The sequence below is a fragment of the Topomyia yanbarensis genome, chromosome 3, assembly GCF_030247195.1.
Source record: "Topomyia yanbarensis strain Yona2022 chromosome 3, ASM3024719v1, whole genome shotgun sequence".
NCBI classification, from domain to species: domain Eukaryota; kingdom Metazoa; phylum Arthropoda; class Insecta; order Diptera; family Culicidae; genus Topomyia; species Topomyia yanbarensis.
Window position 1 is genome coordinate 74,944,714 of NC_080672.1, and position 18,999 is coordinate 74,963,712.

Sequence of the window (18,999 nt, forward strand, 5' to 3'; positions counted from 1 at the left end):
ATCACAGAACTCCTTGTTGTACAAAGGAATAAGTTTTTTCAATTCGATGCCTAGACATATTAAACGTGCGGCAACATTAGCGGAGTTCAAAACACTATGTATTTCACACGTAAAATCTGCTTTGTAGACAGATTTTTTGAATTTTTATATTTTGGAGTTATTTGAATAACTATGTAATACCACGAAGATTGTATTTTTTTTTCTCTTCTATTATTTGCAATTAGTCGCATTAAGTTATTATATTCGCTATGATGATGATGGATTTTTGTTAATTGTTTATTGTAGTTTTTAAAAATAATGAGATGTCTACAGAAGTCTGAGCCACGCGCGCGATAAGCAGATAGAGACTAACTTGAAATCGAACATGGTGACCAGTACTAAGAACTCATCGGGTTGAATTGAAGCTTTTAGACTTTTGTTGTGATCAGGGTCTGATTTGATGATGGAGTTGCTTTGCTGGCTTTGCTCGACAATAGAGTTAATCTCGGTTATTGCTGCCATAGCGGCAATAACGGAGTTGGTTCGTTGAGTGGGGGGCTTGGTGACTTCTTCTGATAAAACAAGATATCGGGTTCAATTCCTGATCAATCCAGGGTATTCCCGGAAAGGAATATCCCTGGATTGCCTTGGGTTAGTGGTACGCAACTTTCAATAAAGGGGCCTGATGTGGATGATATAACTCGATTAGACTCTGCACTGCCACTAGCCACTTGGTCAGGCGGGAGGAGTCTTACAGAGAATTATCAGAAATGGAAGCTATTGGGTTCAATTCCCGATTCTATCAAGTATCTTCCCGGAATGGAAATTTTCTTGATGGACCCTGGTTGTTGATGGAATATTCGAAATATATCTGGTTACGTTCTTTTGAAGGAAAGGCTATGTCTGTAAATTGAACCAGTCCGTTTTTTTGTTAACTGGTCTTGTCATGATTTAAAATATTAATTATCTTCTAGATAAATCGTTCAGCTCACACCTTTGTGGGGGTATGAGGTGGGACCATCATCATCATCTAAAAAATGTTGTCCTGGAGTGGTAGGAAGCCAGCGGGGTCACTTTCGTACCCAAGGACATGAACCCCCCAACGCACCGGAACTAAGGTCCATCGAAAAATAGTGGGCAATTATGAAGCGAGTACTACGAAAGCATCCCAAGTAGGTCAAATCTGAGGAAGACATGAAGAAAAAGTGGGTTTCCGTAGATAAGAAGCTGCAGCCAGATGTGATACAGAACCCAATGAGTGAAGTTAAGCGTAAGGTGCGACCGTACGGTTTTGGTATTGAAATTGAATGAACTAAATATGTCAAAAGCCTTCTAATGGGTTATATTTTCATGCCTGAAAATTTGATAAGGATCGATTCACTAGGCAAAATTTCTCTAGCGTTTTTTCCCTTATGCAATTTGAACTAATTCATTTTGCTCTGTTTTTCTACTGAAAATGAAAAAAAAATCAAATTTTCTAGCTAGCATACCAATTCTCAGCCTTTGCTTTTTTTGATAATTGTAATCTAACGTTCTACTTTCAATTTTTTTGCAGACCTCCCACACCGATCGGTCCACGTATCAGTATAAGTGCCGCAGCTAATAGCTGCCATTTCGGTCAACTACCCGCAGGCCGGATTACGCGAACGCACGATTCCGTAAAAGGACTACAATTGCAACCGTCGAAGGTACTTGGCGTACCGGTGATGTATAATTAGCCGCACAGATGATAGGTTTACTACAACTCGGAGTGTGATTTGCAAAGTGCAGTGATTTACTGTGGCACTCTGCTGCTGCTGCTGGCTACTTAACTCGAACACATCTCGAAGTGGGTGGTATTCAAGTGCATGGTAACCGAAACCACATGGCGTGAGACTCGTGGTGGCAGCCACAGCCGCGCTAAACTGTACTCTTATGCGCCATCATGTGCACCTTAGCGGAGGCGCTAAACTCACTTGGTAAGAGTGCAGTTCCTCGTGCTTCACGATAGGCTTTCGGGAGCGAATAACAGCAGAACGGCGGTACCTGCTTTAAGTGCTGCCTAAAGTCGTGGCAGAGCAGTGAATGAAGTGCCCTATTACTTAACCGTAAATTACCAATCTGGAATCGGCGTAATTCAGCTGGAAAAGCAAATCGCAGAAACAACAGTAAACGTTGAATTAAGCACAGTTTTTTGCTTGATATAGTGTATTATAGTTAGAAGAAACCTCTGGTGGAAGTGAAAAAAGTCCATCGGTTCATTGATTAATTGCTCAATCGGAAGCGAACGTGTTTAACTGTGAGCGGTTTCAGTGTTGCGTACTGGATAACAGTTTCGTCGAAAAAAAACAGCTGTGCATTTAAGCAAGGGATTAGCAGCTCCCTTGTTTTGGATTCTTTATCCGGTGACGTAGACAAACAGGGAGAACGAAAAGGCCAAAATGGTACTGTGCGACAGTGATTTAGGTAAGTTATTGACAACCGTTACTAAATAGTTGGAAAGCAAAATAATACATTTCCGTTTCCATAAGTCATTCAAAACACATCTTTTTCCGATTTCACTGGGGGAGATTGAAAACAAAATTCGTCATCTGGCGTTGACAGTTTATTGTGTCGTAAAATATAAACATAAAAATTCACAGCACTGTCGAGTGTTTTCGGGGGGAGGTTCTGGCTCCATGGTTCTTGATACTTGTGCAATTCAGTATTGTATATTAGTCATGAAATTCCATTAATTTTAAGAGCTGCTAAAAGCGGATTCAGGAAATGCGCTTACGAGTGTGTGGAGACAGCAGCACGCTGCTTCATTAAACAGAAGTTTAATCAAGCGAAGGAACAGGACTGTACCCTTATCATACATTTTATTTGGTAAATATCTACCGAACTTATGGCCATGATGTGCCGCAAGAAAAGAAGTACTGATTAAGCTCATATGAGACCATTGAAATCGAAATGAAGGAACACAAGTTGTGCTTCCGTTTTTGAATTTCGCATTAATCCGACGCTAAGTTACTGCCGGATTCTGATGAGACAAAATCGAAACACAATTATATAACTAATTTAGTTATAGGTGCAAAGGTTTCACCCAATTTTCTCCGCGGAAAAAAAATTGGTTTTTGCCCTATTTTATTCTCCTTGGGGAAAAATATCGCATAAGATTCAAGGACTGTTTAATGTAACAGAAATAGCTGCTCAATCTTAAGTAAAATTAAGGAGGACAATATAATTTGATGAAATGTCTTAGCACGAAATTGTAAGCAAAAGCCAGATATTGAATATGGCCACTGTTAGCCTTTCTCCTATAGAAAAGCTACGCAATCGCTCTGAAAATCGATGTTTAACCGAGTTTGGCAAGTGTATGTGTGTGCGTGTGTGTGTGTATTATGTGATCAATCAATGCACATCGGTTACTTGGAGATGGCCGAACCGATTTTATCAAACTTAGTCTCGAATGAAATGTACAACGTTACCATACCATGCTATTGAATTTCATTTAATTCCGACTTCCGGTTCCGGAGTTATGAGTTGAAAAGTGCGGTCGCGCATGAAATTCCCACATAAATCGGTATCAGAATGTTATCTAAGAGATGCTAAATCTCATAAAAGGTATTCTAAATTGCTTAGATTTATAGCTTCAGCTCACTGGTGACCAATCAAATTCACATTGACTACTTTGGACACATTCCGCGGAGTCGGAAGCTTAGGGAAAGTGGTTAAGTTCCTGAACTGAATTCACATCTGATTCTCAGAAATGTTTGATTCGATGTACACAAATTCAGTCTCACGTGTAAGCTACAGTACCACTATTGACTGCTATTAAATCCCGTGGGAATCGGAGTTCGTGGAGTTCTGGTTCCTGTGTTACAGGTTGAAGGGTGCGGTCACATCCGAATTTCCCATATAAACCGGTATAATCATTATATCCAGTGGCGGATCCAGGGGGAGGGTCTTGGGGGTCCGGACCCCCTCCGAAAATTTTCAATTTGTTGAGAAATTTTGAATTAGTTTAAATTTTATATTAATTTCAAACTTAAAATCATTTCAAACCAAGTTTGACCACCACAACTGATTTTCATTAAGTGAAGTTTTGACGTATATCGTATTGTACAATGTTCATTCCAAAATCAAAATTATGGACCTCTCCCGATTTTTTTTCTGGATCCGCTCCTAATTATATCTAAATAATGCAAAACTAATTGAAAAGAGTTCTAAATTGCTTAAAATTGATGGTCCACATCATTAATTAAAAATCAGTCTCTTTGGAGCACCGTTGGGGATTCCGGAAGATCCGAAAAAACGGGCAAGTTCCGAAATTAGATTCACACCTGTTTCTCATATATTGCCTTTTATTTGAACGAAGTATTGATTCCGGAGTTATAAGTAAAAGAAACCGTGCATTTCCCATACAAGGTGTTTGGTTCATGGTTAAGAACCTCCGAGGGATGATTGACTGTCATATTTGGAGAAAAAATCGCTTTACACATACCATTGAACTTTTTGTTTTAAGTTATTGAACTTTTTGTGTTAAATTGAACTTTTTCTGTTAAAAACTCAGTTGTTTTAAAATAGCTCTTACTCAAAAAGTATACTTTGTATTTGAAAACTTTTAGATCCATTTTATTGGTGAGAAAATTTTCCATTGAATGATGTCCTCACATGTTTCAGCTAATGAGGTTGAGTAACCTTTTAACAGAAATTTATTTAAAATTTAGTAATTTTAATCTATTTTTCGTTCATTTGGCGAAAATTTTAATAGTTAACATCACCATTTTAATAATTCAAATTGTTAGACTTAAAAGCTGCATAATTTGTTCTTTGACATGATACACTTATCTTTTCTTGTTTTCATGTGTTTGGGTTATTGAACTTAGATATTTTTATCTCATTTTCACTAATACTAGCTCTTATTGAAAAAGTATGACTCTTATTGTACGTACTTTTTCTTATTTTTACTCGAAAACCAGGAAAATTTTGCAGAGAAAAATGTATTAATACACTTCAGTTAAGTGAATTTAGTATTTTTTAGAAGTAATTAGTTGAAAGCTAATGTTATTATTGGCATTTTCGTTATTTTCTTAAAATAGTAAATATTAAACATCTCCATTATTATCATGGAATAAATGCATCTCAGCAAGTTCCGCCACCTTTTTTTTGACGCCATTCAATTATCTCTTTTAGTTTCGAAGCAAAATCATTTTTATCACCTCGTTTCATATGCAACAACAATGATTTCGAACCCACTACCTTTGTTAGTGAGATCATGCTGTGTTAACTATTAAATTGCAGCGAAATGAAAAGCGATAGGGATCAAGTGTCAAATAACAAGTTATAGAGAATGTTAATGGGCACCAAATGAACAATAGTAACGATAAATTTATTTGATTAATAATTAGAATAATTACAAAACTCTCAAAAAACGCTCATTTTCAGGTATTTTACAAGTAAAAAATCATTTAGTACATTTAACTAAAAGATATTTGTACATACATCGAAAGGAAATTTTCTCAGCTTTCCAATGAAGCCTTGGAAATAACGATATAAAGCATATTTTTTCGATTAGAGTCTTTTAAGCACTTGCAAGTCGATTACAGGAAAAGTTAAGTAATGAAATTACAAAGAAACGAGAAGAGATAGGAATATGACGTTGAAGAACAAATTTTGAATCGTCCTAAAATTTAACTTTTGGATAATAGCAATAATTATTTTGAGAAAATTAACAACACCCTCATCAAAAACACCAACTTTTACCTACTTTACAGCTAAAAGATAATTAAAACTAATTAACTGAAAGATACGAGAACACCATTCAATAGGAAATTTTCTCGCCTTTCCAATGAAACTAAAAGATTTAAAATACAAAGTATAGTTTTTGAGTTAGAGGTATTTTAAGATAAATAAGTTTTTACATAAAAAGTTCTATAACCGGTTGAGATTTGATGGTATGTGTAGAACGATTTTTTCTCCAAATATGACAGTCTTAATCATGAACCAAACATCCAGTATAAACCGTTTTGCCTTTCTCCTGTAGAAAGGTTATGCAATCACCTTGAAAATCACCTTTTCAACAGCAGCCCAGAGTGCCGAAACTCTTATACTATTCTACTCACTTCGTCGAGTTCGGAAAACGTGTTTTTTTTATCGAGGGGGAATCTTCAAAAGAGACCACTACTGACTTGGCCGTGGTACTGTCGGATTCTTACTGCAGCTCTTTCTCCAGCAAGCCTACTGACTAAACCTCAACCTCCTGTACCTCCGTATCCTCTTCCTTTCGGGACCACCGTTGAGTATTACTTCGCGAGGAAGTGGGTATGCGTATGTATGTATGTATGTGTATATGATGCAAAACTTATTAAAATGGGCGTTAAATTACTTTGATTTGCAGACTCGTAGTCACGTTGATCCCATTGGCCACCTATGATAGTCTTGATGCCTCGGGGAACTTGTCAATGTTCAGAGTGAATTTAACACGGTTAAAAACCACAAACTGTAGTTATTGCAGCTATGGCAAAAAATTAATTGCGACCGAAGTTCTGACAACATTGCCCCAACCGACTGTCAAAGGAACTTTGTATTGTTTTGGTTTCGAGTTATTGGATGATACACGAAAGTATCTTGGGTACACTGTATTCCAGTTGTGCTGGTATAATACAGAGCTGAATCCTGATACATCATAAATATTTATTTAATTTTATCATTCATAAATAATTGCACAACTAGCTGTGGGTTGAGTAGGCTTTTTAAGCATGTCAGATCAAAAATGATCTGAGATTATCTTCAGATTCCGTAATTCCTGCACCCAGCATACTTTAAACTTCTTCACCGGATCAAATGTCCGACAAATTTGCACCCATTGAATACATCTGATCAGCTTTGATATATCGAGACATTTAATTTAGTAACATCCACTAATGTGCAAAAAATACGAAACAACTTTGAACAATTTCTGTTTTGAGAACTTCGATTCGGTTTTCGGCCTATTTTGTTCGTTTTTGTTTACGTGCGATTTAAATGCGGTATTATTTTAGATGTGTATGTGTGGAAACTATGTGAGGTATTTGGTTATGCGTCAAAGTCACTTTATTTGCTCCACTCTCAGTAACACGGGGAAGTTTTTATTATTTCAAACTGAATCGCTCCAAACATCGACGTTTCAACCGCGGTCCGAAGGGCCAAGTCTCATATCACTCGACTCAGTTTGACAGCATCGGATAATGTCTGTGTGAATTTATGTGTGTGTATGTGGCAAATAATGTCGCCTCTGTTTCTCAGAGATGGCTGGACCGATTTGTACAAACTTAGTCGCAAATGAAACCTTCCCATCCATTCCCATGCTATTGATTTTTTAGTTGATAGGACATCCGGTTTCAGAGTTAAGGGTTCTGGAGTACTGTTACCCTTCCGGAGTTAAGGGTTCTGGAGTACGGTTACCCAACAAATTCCTATATAAATTGGTAACACCATGATGGCGGAATCATATAATACATATTAAAATTGGTATAACATTATTTGGATTTAGATACAGTAATCCTCTTGACTGCTTTTGAATTTTATTTAAATCAGGCCTTTGGTTCCGGAGTTACAGGTTTGTTAGTAAGGTCATACTGGAATTTCCTATATAGACCGTTATAATCGTAATACCTCAGCTTCTCTATTTCGAAAACATGCTACCACCGCGAAGCATATCTTCGTCAACATTCACGATTTACTTCACTGCAAAGGATCGTGAATCCCTCGAAGTCTGTACGATTTTAACTTCCATTGAAAGAAAATCATCCATGGTCCAGACGGGTGTTCCAAACCATAACTTCCAGGTTTCTCAATCTTGGGCTACCATTCTTCAGTCTTCTTGTTCGCCGACCGCAAATGCATCCACCTCGATTGCACACAACTAGCAATTACGGAGCCTGCTCCTAAGCCAACGACTTCGCTCAGCGTTTCGGCTGAAGGTGATTAAACTAAACAACGTCTGTTCTTCATGTTAGGATCAGATCAAAACAACGTCTGTCACGGAACGGGTGGCCCACTCGATCCCTTGTGCGAAACTATCTTCTGCCAAAAGATGATACATCAAGAAGTTGTCCAGATTTTTTAGGTTCATGTAGTTCAAGCTATTTTCGTTTTTGTTTTGGACCATGATTCTGAGCTTCACTATTCCCGTCAATTATGGTTACAAGGTTACCTATTATTCATCTATTGACCCATCTGTTGGCCATTTTGTGATACTTTCAAACCAAATTCATAATCAGCATAAATGACAATGGGTTTTGGTCCGCCATTCTCTACATCCTTGACCGCCCACTGTACGTGAACCTTCCTCGATTGCACACAGCGAGCGTGCGTGGGATCTTCTCCAAGGTCGACGGCCTCCTCCAGGTTCTCCGCTGTGCATAACTTTAGCCACACCTTGAAAAAAAATCGTGTAAATTTATGTTTACTGACCGTAACATATACGAGCATAAAAATTGACGTAGTTTTACGTTTGATTTTAATTTTAATTTCGTAAATCAGGTGATTTTACTCCACATATGGCTTTTGTTCTAAATAGTAATAAGCGTAACAAATTGTGCTCTCCTCCTATTTAGTTGAAAGTCGCAGCAACGCGCGAGGGGTATTAGCTAGTAGAAAATAAACTTTCTATTTAATTGTGCGGAACGATAAATATATAATTGCTTGCTTGAGGTTTGAACAATATTTGAATAAATGCAATAAAAGCAACATTCCGTATAGTCGGCTATATCCTATAAATATAACAAACGATAAATCTTCCGGATTTTCGACAGCCGACTGCCATGAGCGGATATTACATGTTAACGCTTTTGGCACAGTTACTAACACTTTTCCGCTACTCGTGATGCAAATGGGGATGCGGAGGATTCCTCGGCAGCAACATGAGTCAAGCTAACATTCCTTTCTTCACCAGAAAGTTTGAAATCAGACGTGACCGGAGTCGGTATTGAACAGCATGCATGGATCAATATAGGCTGCACAATATGGACCAGGAAATTATTCCAAAGCATGGTTTGTTTGGTTCTCTTTATTATAGAAAGTTTAAACAGGAAAAAATAATTAGGTTCACTTAACAAAGCTCCAAAAAAGGTTTCTCATTTTATCCCACTTATCCCTACAAAACTAATACTTGTATCTCCCATATACTGTGTAGCAAAATCTTCCATGGACGCTTACAGTCCAATTGTATGGCGCCGTATGACAATTCGGGAAAAATACTTCACAATGTTTTCCCTTTCTGGTAACCAAATCTTGTTATCAAACCTTCCAAAATATACATTAATAAAGCTAGAAAAAAGTAATATATATTATTTACATGAATTATGCAAATTGAAATTTCTGTCACTTTCTCTCTTTGCGAATTTAAAGATCCCGATATTGATTAGTCATAAACAACTAAATGACTAAAAGTCAATAACAACATTTTAGCAGTTTTTTTTCACGGATTTTGCAATTTGCACGGTTTTGCTAAAAAATATAGTCCTTTTGAATGCAAGACTCAAATTTTCGGAAAGATGGAAGAGGCGGGTCTGGAAGACTCCTTATGGCCTGCACCTCAACAATCTGCGTATTTTTGGAATGGTATTGACGAGTAGGTGCCAGAAACTTATGTTTGACGCCACTTTCAAATCCAAGATGGCGACTTCCGGTTTGGTGATATTCGCTATAATCCAATCAATGTGGGTATTTTTGGAATGATCTTGGCGAGTAGGTGTCAGAAATTTGTTTTTGACGCCATCCAAGATCCAAGATGGCAACTTCCTGTTTAGTTCATGGTTGCCAGATTCCTCTTGCATGCTTTTCACAATTGCTGAAAATAATTGTACCTCAAAGATCGCACCTCAACCAAAAATATTCAACACTAGCTGCATTCAAAATTATTTTTTTTAATTGGCGTCTCTCTTAACAATACACGTAGCTATCTCGTCATTCAGTACTTTTATTCAATTTGCATGAAATGTTGGTGGAATTAAAAATTAATCAAAGCTGTTCAATATTCACCATTGCATTAATCAACTAGGTTGTTCCAGCGCAGTTTACTGTTACAGGTGCCAAGTGTTCATTTTCAGTTTATTACTGCAGGTTTCAAGTGATCATTTTCGTTGAACCGGAAGTCGCCATCTTGGATGTCAACTTCAGGCACCTACTCGTCAAGACCATTCCGAAAATACCCACATTTATTGCGTTATTGAGGATTTCACTAAACCGGAAGTCGCCATCTTTGATTTCAAAATGGCGTCAAAAATCAATTTGTGGCACCTACTCGCCAAGGCCATTCCAAAAATATTCATATTGATTGGGTTATAGCAAATTTTACTAAACCGGAAGTCGCCATCTTGGATTTCAAAATTGCGTCAAGCTTGAATTTCTGGCACCTACTTGTCAAGACCATTCCGAAAATATCCATATTGTTGAGGTACGGGCCATAAGGAGTCTTCCAGGCCCGTGTCTACCATCTTTCCGAAATTCTTCTTTTGCTTTCAAAGGGACTTGGAATCCGTTCAATAAAAACTTCCAAAAATATTCTAAGTCTTTTGCTGAGGGTTTTTTACACGGATTTTCCAATTAACGAGGTTTTTTTACGAGGTTAAAAAACCTGGGTGTACATGCAACAACAAAGTTTTTTGATAGCACGTCTCTGTTGTAAAATAGAACGGATCTAGATCAATTGTTACTTATCCAGCTAAAATCATAAGTTGTCAAAATAAAGTTCTATGCTACCGGAAATATGGCAACATTACCGAAAACACCAAACTTCCAGAATACATACAGTTACGGACAAAACAATAAGATCATTGACATTTGTTTTTGCGTCACTAACCTCCACATTATGATTAAGATGATGTCATCTAGTGGCGGACACGAGTAATGATGTGTCAATGAGCGTTACCAATTTTGGCACGGAAAGTAACGTGATGTAAATGAAACAGTACACGTTGCGTTACATAGCGGTACATTCCGAGCTCCAGCTGTTCACAGGTTTTCTAAGGAAAAGTTGATCAGTTAAGTTTTGATATAGTTTCTATTTTGAAATAGTTTCTATTTTAAATTCGTTGTAAACTCAAAATCATTCAAAACTGGATTCGACCACCAAACTGTTTTATGAGGTTATTACGAATTATGTATTACGCAATGAATATTTTGAAATTGAAATTTCGGACCCCTCCGAAATTTTTTTCTGGACTCTGTCGTCGTGATCCGAAGCCACGTGTAGTGACTGTATATCTAGGAAAAGTACAGTATTTAAGGGGGGCGTCTGGTGTAAAGTGGTCATCCTGAAAATTCTTTTGTATTAACGATTTTGAAGGCAAGACAACAATGGATATTTTGTGTAATATTAAGATTTATTTTTATATTCATTGTGCTCGAAAACAATATTTTCAGTCACTGCCGAGCCACACATACGAGCATTCCAAGAGTAGACGTCCAACCATTTCCACGTCGAGGAGCGCCGCGGTGAACATGATAACTCTTGATTAAATTGTCTGTCACATAAAACTCAGCAAGATAGGCTAAACATATTGTGGATTCTCATAAAAAAAATCATTTCAATTCGTTTATTAGTTTTTGAGTTATCGTGTTCACCCATTTCAAAAAAGCGGTTTAGAGAAAAACGCTTTTAAAGGGTGTCCCACACCAAATTGCATCACGGAAAAAAACGCTGCAGAAAATAAACCATTGACTATTTCTCTTGAAAATTTGGGTAGAAGTAGTTTAGAGTGTATTGCTCACACTATATTTTTATTGCTTTCAGTATTTCGAAAATTGTTGCCGATAGATTGAAATCTGCGGGTGTTACAGCAAATAGGCGCGAGGAATGCATGGCTGTTTAAAACAAAAGAAGTTTAGTGTGGCTAATCATATTTCGGGAGACTATTCTAGAGGTTCAATACTAACAATTAAGCGGATAAAAATGAAGTCGATTTTTTTGCCCACTACACCAGACGTCCCCCTTAACGAAACCAAAAAATAGAAAAAAACTTATTTTGCTATGTGTGTGAGATGGTCTTATTGGTTTGTCCGACAATGTAATGTTTGAAATAGATGGTGAATGCAAACAGTTACTGGCAAATATCAACTACATCTTAATTAATGTTCTTATATGCGACCATTAAAATATTCTTTCCCTTGTCGGATGTTTATCGATTGATCAGTTTACGTTTGTTGCGTGAATACTACCATAAATAATACAGAACGAAATCGTTTGGTGGCACGCGCGGAAGAGAAAAGTAGTTTCCTACCCATTCACTAACCATATTCGCAATGAGCGACGGAACGTAACATAAACACATTTCACCTTTTTTCATTCATTCAATACAAAAACAAACGAGAGAGAGACAAAAACCGAAAGGGAAAGAAAGGTCTCAATCGACACTGACATTGGTCATGTGAAACGATGCAACGGATGGCTGCTTTGTGCAGTAGGTAGGTACCTATACGATCAGTGACCGGACACGAGCCTTTCCGCGTTAATTGATTGGCCTCAGTTGCTAGTTACCATGTGCTGGGCGATCAAACCGGAAGCGATCACATGACTTGCAAATTGAGTTATTTGACGGCACTTTTCAGCAACAATCATATCATCAACGAAACCTATAGATTAATTCGCATAGCATTGATATATTTGAGCGTATTCTTATAACTACACCAAACTCCGGTGTGTAGCGAAATGTCAAAAACGAAAACGCCATTACCTGGTGCACAAAATAGCTTCATCGCAAATGAGAGCTCCTCACTCTTGCCGTAGATGCGTTGCACCTAGATGAATAACCATTTTTTGCTGATCCTATCTGAGTTGCACTTAGCCGGTAAATATATTCCTCGTTGTTTAAGCGAACTACTGTAGGAGCAGTAATAATAAAAATGGGGGGAATCACTTGTGCACCGTCAAACAGCCGGTCGTTTCATAGACTAATGCATTGCACCTGTTTGATGGTTATTATAAGCCGGTAATGCGTATATTTCAGTACGGATGGTGTGCTGCCTGGAAACATTGACCCTTTTGAAAAAACCCGGGAAAGATGGGTTGGAAATAAAAGGAGTGCGTCTTACTGCCTGCCTACCAGTCAATGTCGATGCAACAGCCCGGTAGCATTAATTTCATCATACCTACTTGGTTAATGGAGCACGGAACGAAAAAAATGAAATGGTCAATATTAATATGTAATATAATTATTATTACCTTTTCGCGGGAGCCTGATGGTGTCTGGGGATCACATTTTCTAGGCTATCTTCCTTAGCTATCTCGTCAGTTGGCGGAGGGTTGTTTCGGCGTTTTATGTGAGTCTCAATTTCACATTTATGTGGTTTATTTCAAATGATATAGGTTCTTTTTAACGACTGTTTTGTTTCTGGGGATTAGAAAGAAATATTGATGTTTGAAAGTGAATCATTTAGTGCACTGACGGCGATAGCGCCGAGCGCTGATCCGTTCATAAAGTGATATTAAACAGCATTATGGTATGTGCGTGGTCCCAGGAAGGGGCACGTGCTATTCAGCCGGAAGCTACAAAGTGGAAAAGGGTTTATATTTCGTAATTTTAGACGGATAAGTCTGTCGTTCCGGAATTTACCAAGGTCGTTACAAAGTATATCAGGTCGAAAAATTATCTGTTGTCTATCGAACCACCAACGTATTGGCTTTTTATGGGTCACCAATATAGTACATAAATAATTTACTTACAATTTCTTATCTCCAAATTGATTATATTCAGGGTTCGCAATGTTTAAGTTTCGAACATAACTTTAGTAATTTAGTGTGCTGTGCAATCTATCTTATACTCATCGTTGATCCAGACTGAAAATCAAAGCGTTTCTTTTGGAAATCTCGATGGAAATTAACGACGCAAGTTATACCTGTGGCAGGAGAGATACTGCCCATGATCGCATATTTGTTCCATTTTCTATGGGATTTCCTATCTTTATGGGCCTGATTAGCGACCAGTGGCAGTATAGTACTTTGAAAATCTGGAATACTACCGGGTTTTCATCAAATCAGAGGCTCACTTCAGAGGCCGCTGGAAAAAAAGTATATCAATATTTACACCAAAAGTTGCGGAATATTCTAGAATTTTTTTCACCTTTTTAACAACATTTAATTAGCTAGAGATTGCTGGGTAGGGAAAGTTATGAAAATTTAGAGCCATAGTGCTCCAGTGAGAGTAAAGATATGAAACATACAGATCGGAAAACTAGAAGTGGCAGGGTAATTAGATACAGGCTTAAAATCTTTTGTCCTTTGTTAGCAGGAGTCGAGCTAATATGTCAAAATCCGTTCACGATCGGGGAGATATTAAGCATTTTATATTTTTATTCTTCACTTATTTTATCTTCCAATCAGAAAAATTGAGACCGTTAGGGGGGGGGGGGGTGCTACAAAACCTAACTATAATTGGTCCAGGTGTTTGCGTTTCGACTTCGTCTCTTCAGAACCACGACACATGCACATTAGACCTCTCCACATTTTGAAAAAGTTTTGAAATATACATGGGTCAGCTCAAATTTTTGTTCTAGGTGTGAATTTAAGAACTTTCGCCAAAAATGGCTTAATTTGGACATGTTTTTGAGGTGTCTCCAATCAAAAATCGTGTTTTTGTTATGTTTCCATAGGAAGATCACTTACACTCTGATTTAATAGGCCCTACATGTCCACATATCATCAAAGGTTGTTCCTTAGACATATCTTAACCTGTTTTAACAGGTGAGCATAGCTCTAATCGTAATATAAAATTTGTTAACTGGAGACACCTTTAAATCATGTCCCAATGAAGCCATTTTTGGCGAAAGTTCTTAAATTCACACATAGAACAAAAATTTGAGCTGACCCATGTATATTTCAAAACTTTTTCAAAATGTGGAGAGGTCTAATGCACATGCACCGAGCTGACGCCAAGTCCAATATTGGAAACACTACTTATGAGCACACTAAACGACTTCTAACTTACGTTGTCCCGTAAGTGAAAAGGTTCTGTTCGCTGGCGAGACATACAGCAATCGAACCTTGTTTTCAGCTAAGCAAGCAAGCTGACTTAGCGTCAGCCCGGTGCATTGGTCAAGTGCCGTGATTCTGAAGAGACGAAGTCGAAACGCAAACACCTGGACTAATTAATAAATGAACTATCGATTGAAGAATTCGACTGTAACGTACTCAAACAGATCTCAATTTCGGCTAAGCAGTCTCTTATGGATTAAAACGAATTATGTTATGATTACTCCGACGTTTCGATGCAGGGTTCGCATCATCTTCAGGGGACAAATCTACTCATTCGTTCCTTGTTAAGTGGCTTTTCTAAGCATACTGTCTTTACAAAAAGGAGCGGTGGGTGGTACATGGGTGTTCGCTTTGGTCTGGCTTGCTATGGCGGTTCTGAACTATGGGAGTTCAGAACCGCCATAGCAAGCCAGACCAAAGCGAACACCCATGTACCACCCACCGCTCCTTTTTGTAAAGACAGTATGCTTAGAAAAGCCACTTAACAAGGAACGAATGAGTAGATTTGTCCCCTGAAGATGATGCGAACCCTGCATCGAAACGTCGGAGTAATCATAACATAATTCGTTTTAATCCATAAGAGACTGCTTAGCCGAAATTAAGATCTGTTTTAATAAATGAACTATTTCTCAAAAATAATGTGTGGAAATTTGTTCAGAGTTAATGTATTTACCCCTTGAATTAAGCGTTGCGTTCAACCGTGAGGTAGATATTGGATGATATATTAATACGCGGATCACCAATTAGTGAGATAATAGATTTCTCATATAATTCATATTATGCCCGTGGCGTCACACCGAGAGCAACTGTATTTCAAATCCTAAAATTCGAGTGAAAATTTGACTTCTTTTGCGAGGTTCGGGTTATACTGGTTTTGACGCAAAAATTACCAGCTGCATTATTTATAATAAATACGTATGGAATCAAATAGCGCTTGATTTAGGTATAAAAATAATGTAACGGCACTAGCCATCATTTACCATTCCACACACGCCCTCTGTTTAAGGGGCATGAAAGCACATGTGACCTTATCTCAGTTTACTATTTCCAATTGCGTCTCTTTGGTTAGAAATCTGTGACCAAAAAGACATCTTTGAACTCCAAAACAAATTGAGCTTTCCAGGTTCCTCATAACTACAGTGATATGCCTAGTATGGCAGTAGAGCCTATTGTGACCCTAGATTCGCAACTCTTGATTTCGATCCAAGCGTATTGTATAATGATAATATCTCTTTGGTTAAAGCAGGTGTGCAAAAATAACCTCAAGTTATATTCTTTATTTGTTGTACACATATATATTTAGAACTATCCTCTGAATCCAACTTTTAATTAAAATAACATCATCTTCTTGAAATATTAGCTAATTTGCTTCATTTACATAGTGAACCGAAACAGGACACAACGGCGCTTAGCAAAACTATGTGCTATGAGCCGATAATTACCGCCTCATATCTTGTTATTCCGTTACAACTATATTAAACCTTGCACTGATTTATACCTTTATTTAACCTGGAGCACCTGTTTATGATTAATTCACTTTCACATCACTAATTAAACACTAGGATAGGCCTTGTGTTAAAATGGGTTATTCAGAAATACGGTAAACATTATCGCCATGTTTTTTTTCGATACACTACCACAATCAAAACAAACTTTACATCCATCACACAGGAAAGAATGAGCCCTGCGGCCAAACTATAAACGTTAACTTGAAAATATATTGTAATGCAATTTCAGGTTTAACTAATAAATTATTTCAAGTTATTGGACAAATTGCTGATTGCAGAGATTTTATTTTCATCTGTACATAAATTTCGGCTCGGGACAATGCTATGTTTGATGTGAAACTAGTCATTACCACTTATTAGCCTTCGCGTGATAATTTCCTGCGAGTGGAATACTGGGCGCTCTTCTTCTAACGACTGATGAGGTTCTTTCACGTGCGTGATGTTAACGTTTGTTTTGAGTGGCTGAAAAAAGTAGAATGATTCGTATCACAAATCATGCGTTGGTGTACATGATCTGGATACCTAGTTAAAATCGACGGAAATGAAATATACGGCATTGCGCTTCAACCAGACCGTTTTTCGATGAGGTGAAATTTGGCACGCCCATAAGGCGATTTTTCCCCATGCAAGTTTTTTTGGAATAGCAAGCGACGTACGTAGGATTTTTTTGATATTTTGATTTTAGGCGAAATGGCGCACTTTTGAGTGAAAAAACACCGAGAATGTCATAAAAATCGACACAAAATTGCTGAAGAAATTTTGAATATACTGTGAAAATTTCAAAGCGATCAAAAATCATTTGTTCGAGTTACATTTCCGGCCAGCTCAAAAAAGTGGTTTCGAGAGAAACGCGGTTAAATTTTTCAGTACACATGGGGTATACATAAGAGGCGTTGCGTCAGAATTGAAAATTTGAACATTTATGTATTGTTTTCGTTTTGTTGTTCCATGTTTTGGGATATCATTTTTAACATCCTAAAGGACATTTTGGACTAACAAATGGAAAATCGATTTTTTCAAAATTCTAGTGGTGTAGCCCCTTAAACGAAAAAAGAGACATTTCTGTCAAATAAGCATTATATAGATGTTAAAGTGGTAGTACATGAATACCTTTTTCTGGGAAAGGTTATTGATAATATAGTTTCATTGTTGTTCAAAAAATAGTGTAGCCCTCTCTTTAATAGTGCGAAAATGGGTTCATTATCCTAATTTAGGTCCAACCAGATAATCTTAATCAACGCCGCCAAGAAAAGAAGAACGAAAAGAGAAGGTGAAAACAAAAAGGAATGGCAATTCTAGATAGTACATTGTGTATTAATTAGTCATTTTTTAAATAATGGGATTTTCACAAACATTTGAGAATTTTCTGAAGCGATGGTCCTCGAATTCGCACAATTAATTTTATTCATTCATCTTTTTCAAATACCTTTTTATATTTCATCCCATATACTCATTTTTGATCAGTGTATTCATTTCATGGATTTGATTCGTCTTATTTATTATGTTCATTTTGAGTATTATTATTACTTTTGAATATTATTTTATACATATTTTTGTAAATATGATCATTGAATTTCAATCATTTATTTAGTTCATGCAGCTTTTTTATTCATTTTGTTAGTTTGAGCTTATTTTATCTATCTAGTTTATTCATTTCATGCATTTAATTTATATAATCCATTTTACTTGTTTTTATCACTGTTTTCATTTCATGCCTTCTATTAATTTTTCACAGTTCATACATTTTATTTAGTTTATTCATTTTACTAACCTAATTTTTTTCAGTAAATACTTTTGTTCATTTTGGATGAAAATTATTAATTTGACGCAATTTAATTTATTATATTATTTTTATAACTTTTTTGCATCGTTTATTTTTCATTTTAGTCATTCAATTAATTTTTTTTGACGGCGCCGGTAGTTGAATGGTAAGCGTGACCGCCACTCATTCTAGTTAGCCTGGGTTCAATTCCAGCCGAAGTCGTTGAGATTTTTCTGAGGTGAAAAAATCTGGGATCACGTCTTCCTTCGGAAGGGAAGTAAAGCCGTTGGTCCCCGGTCCATGAGTTGATGGATCGATATTCCGTCCAGATAGTGGAGTCACCTCTCTGGCGTCGGTAAAGAAGAAGTAGAATCCAACTTCTAAACTTACTAACAAATATCCTCCTCCCGTGATACTTGTGGAATGCGCAGTAGTATATACGGCCTCTAGCAAGTATCGGACTAATAATTCCTTCCCTAACCTTCCGCGGTCTACGTTCGGGCCTGGCCGGCGCCAGTATTGATCAATAAACACTTTAGGATTACCAGGAGTTGCACATTTCGATATAAAGTTTTCCGTAGTTCTCAGTTTGATGGCATATCAGGCATGTGGGGATCTGGCCATGATATGTACACAATGTGGTTTGAGAACTGACAACACCTCCAATTTGGGTTTGTTAGTTCAATTGAAAAAGTATAGATCGAGCTACCTGTATTCTCACGACATGAGTACCGTTGAAAAATATCTGGGAGAAAGCTTTGACGTGTTACAAA

The 18,999-nt window shown here is 37.2% G+C and overlaps 1 protein-coding gene across 2 annotated transcripts in view; it reads left to right on the forward strand.

Annotated features, from left to right (window-relative positions):
* Positions 1-1,539: 1,539 nt before the first annotated feature.
* LOC131691251 (uncharacterized) overlaps positions 1,540-18,999 on the forward strand; it is a 124,496-nt gene continuing 107,036 nt past the window's right edge. For both annotated transcript variants that reach the window (XM_058977515.1, XM_058977514.1), the window contains exon 1: positions 1,540-2,424. In XM_058977515.1, the coding sequence (XP_058833498.1) occupies positions 2,400-2,424 (25 nt within the window). In that variant the 5' untranslated portion in view covers positions 1,540-2,399. The remainder of the gene's footprint in view (positions 2,425-18,999) is intronic.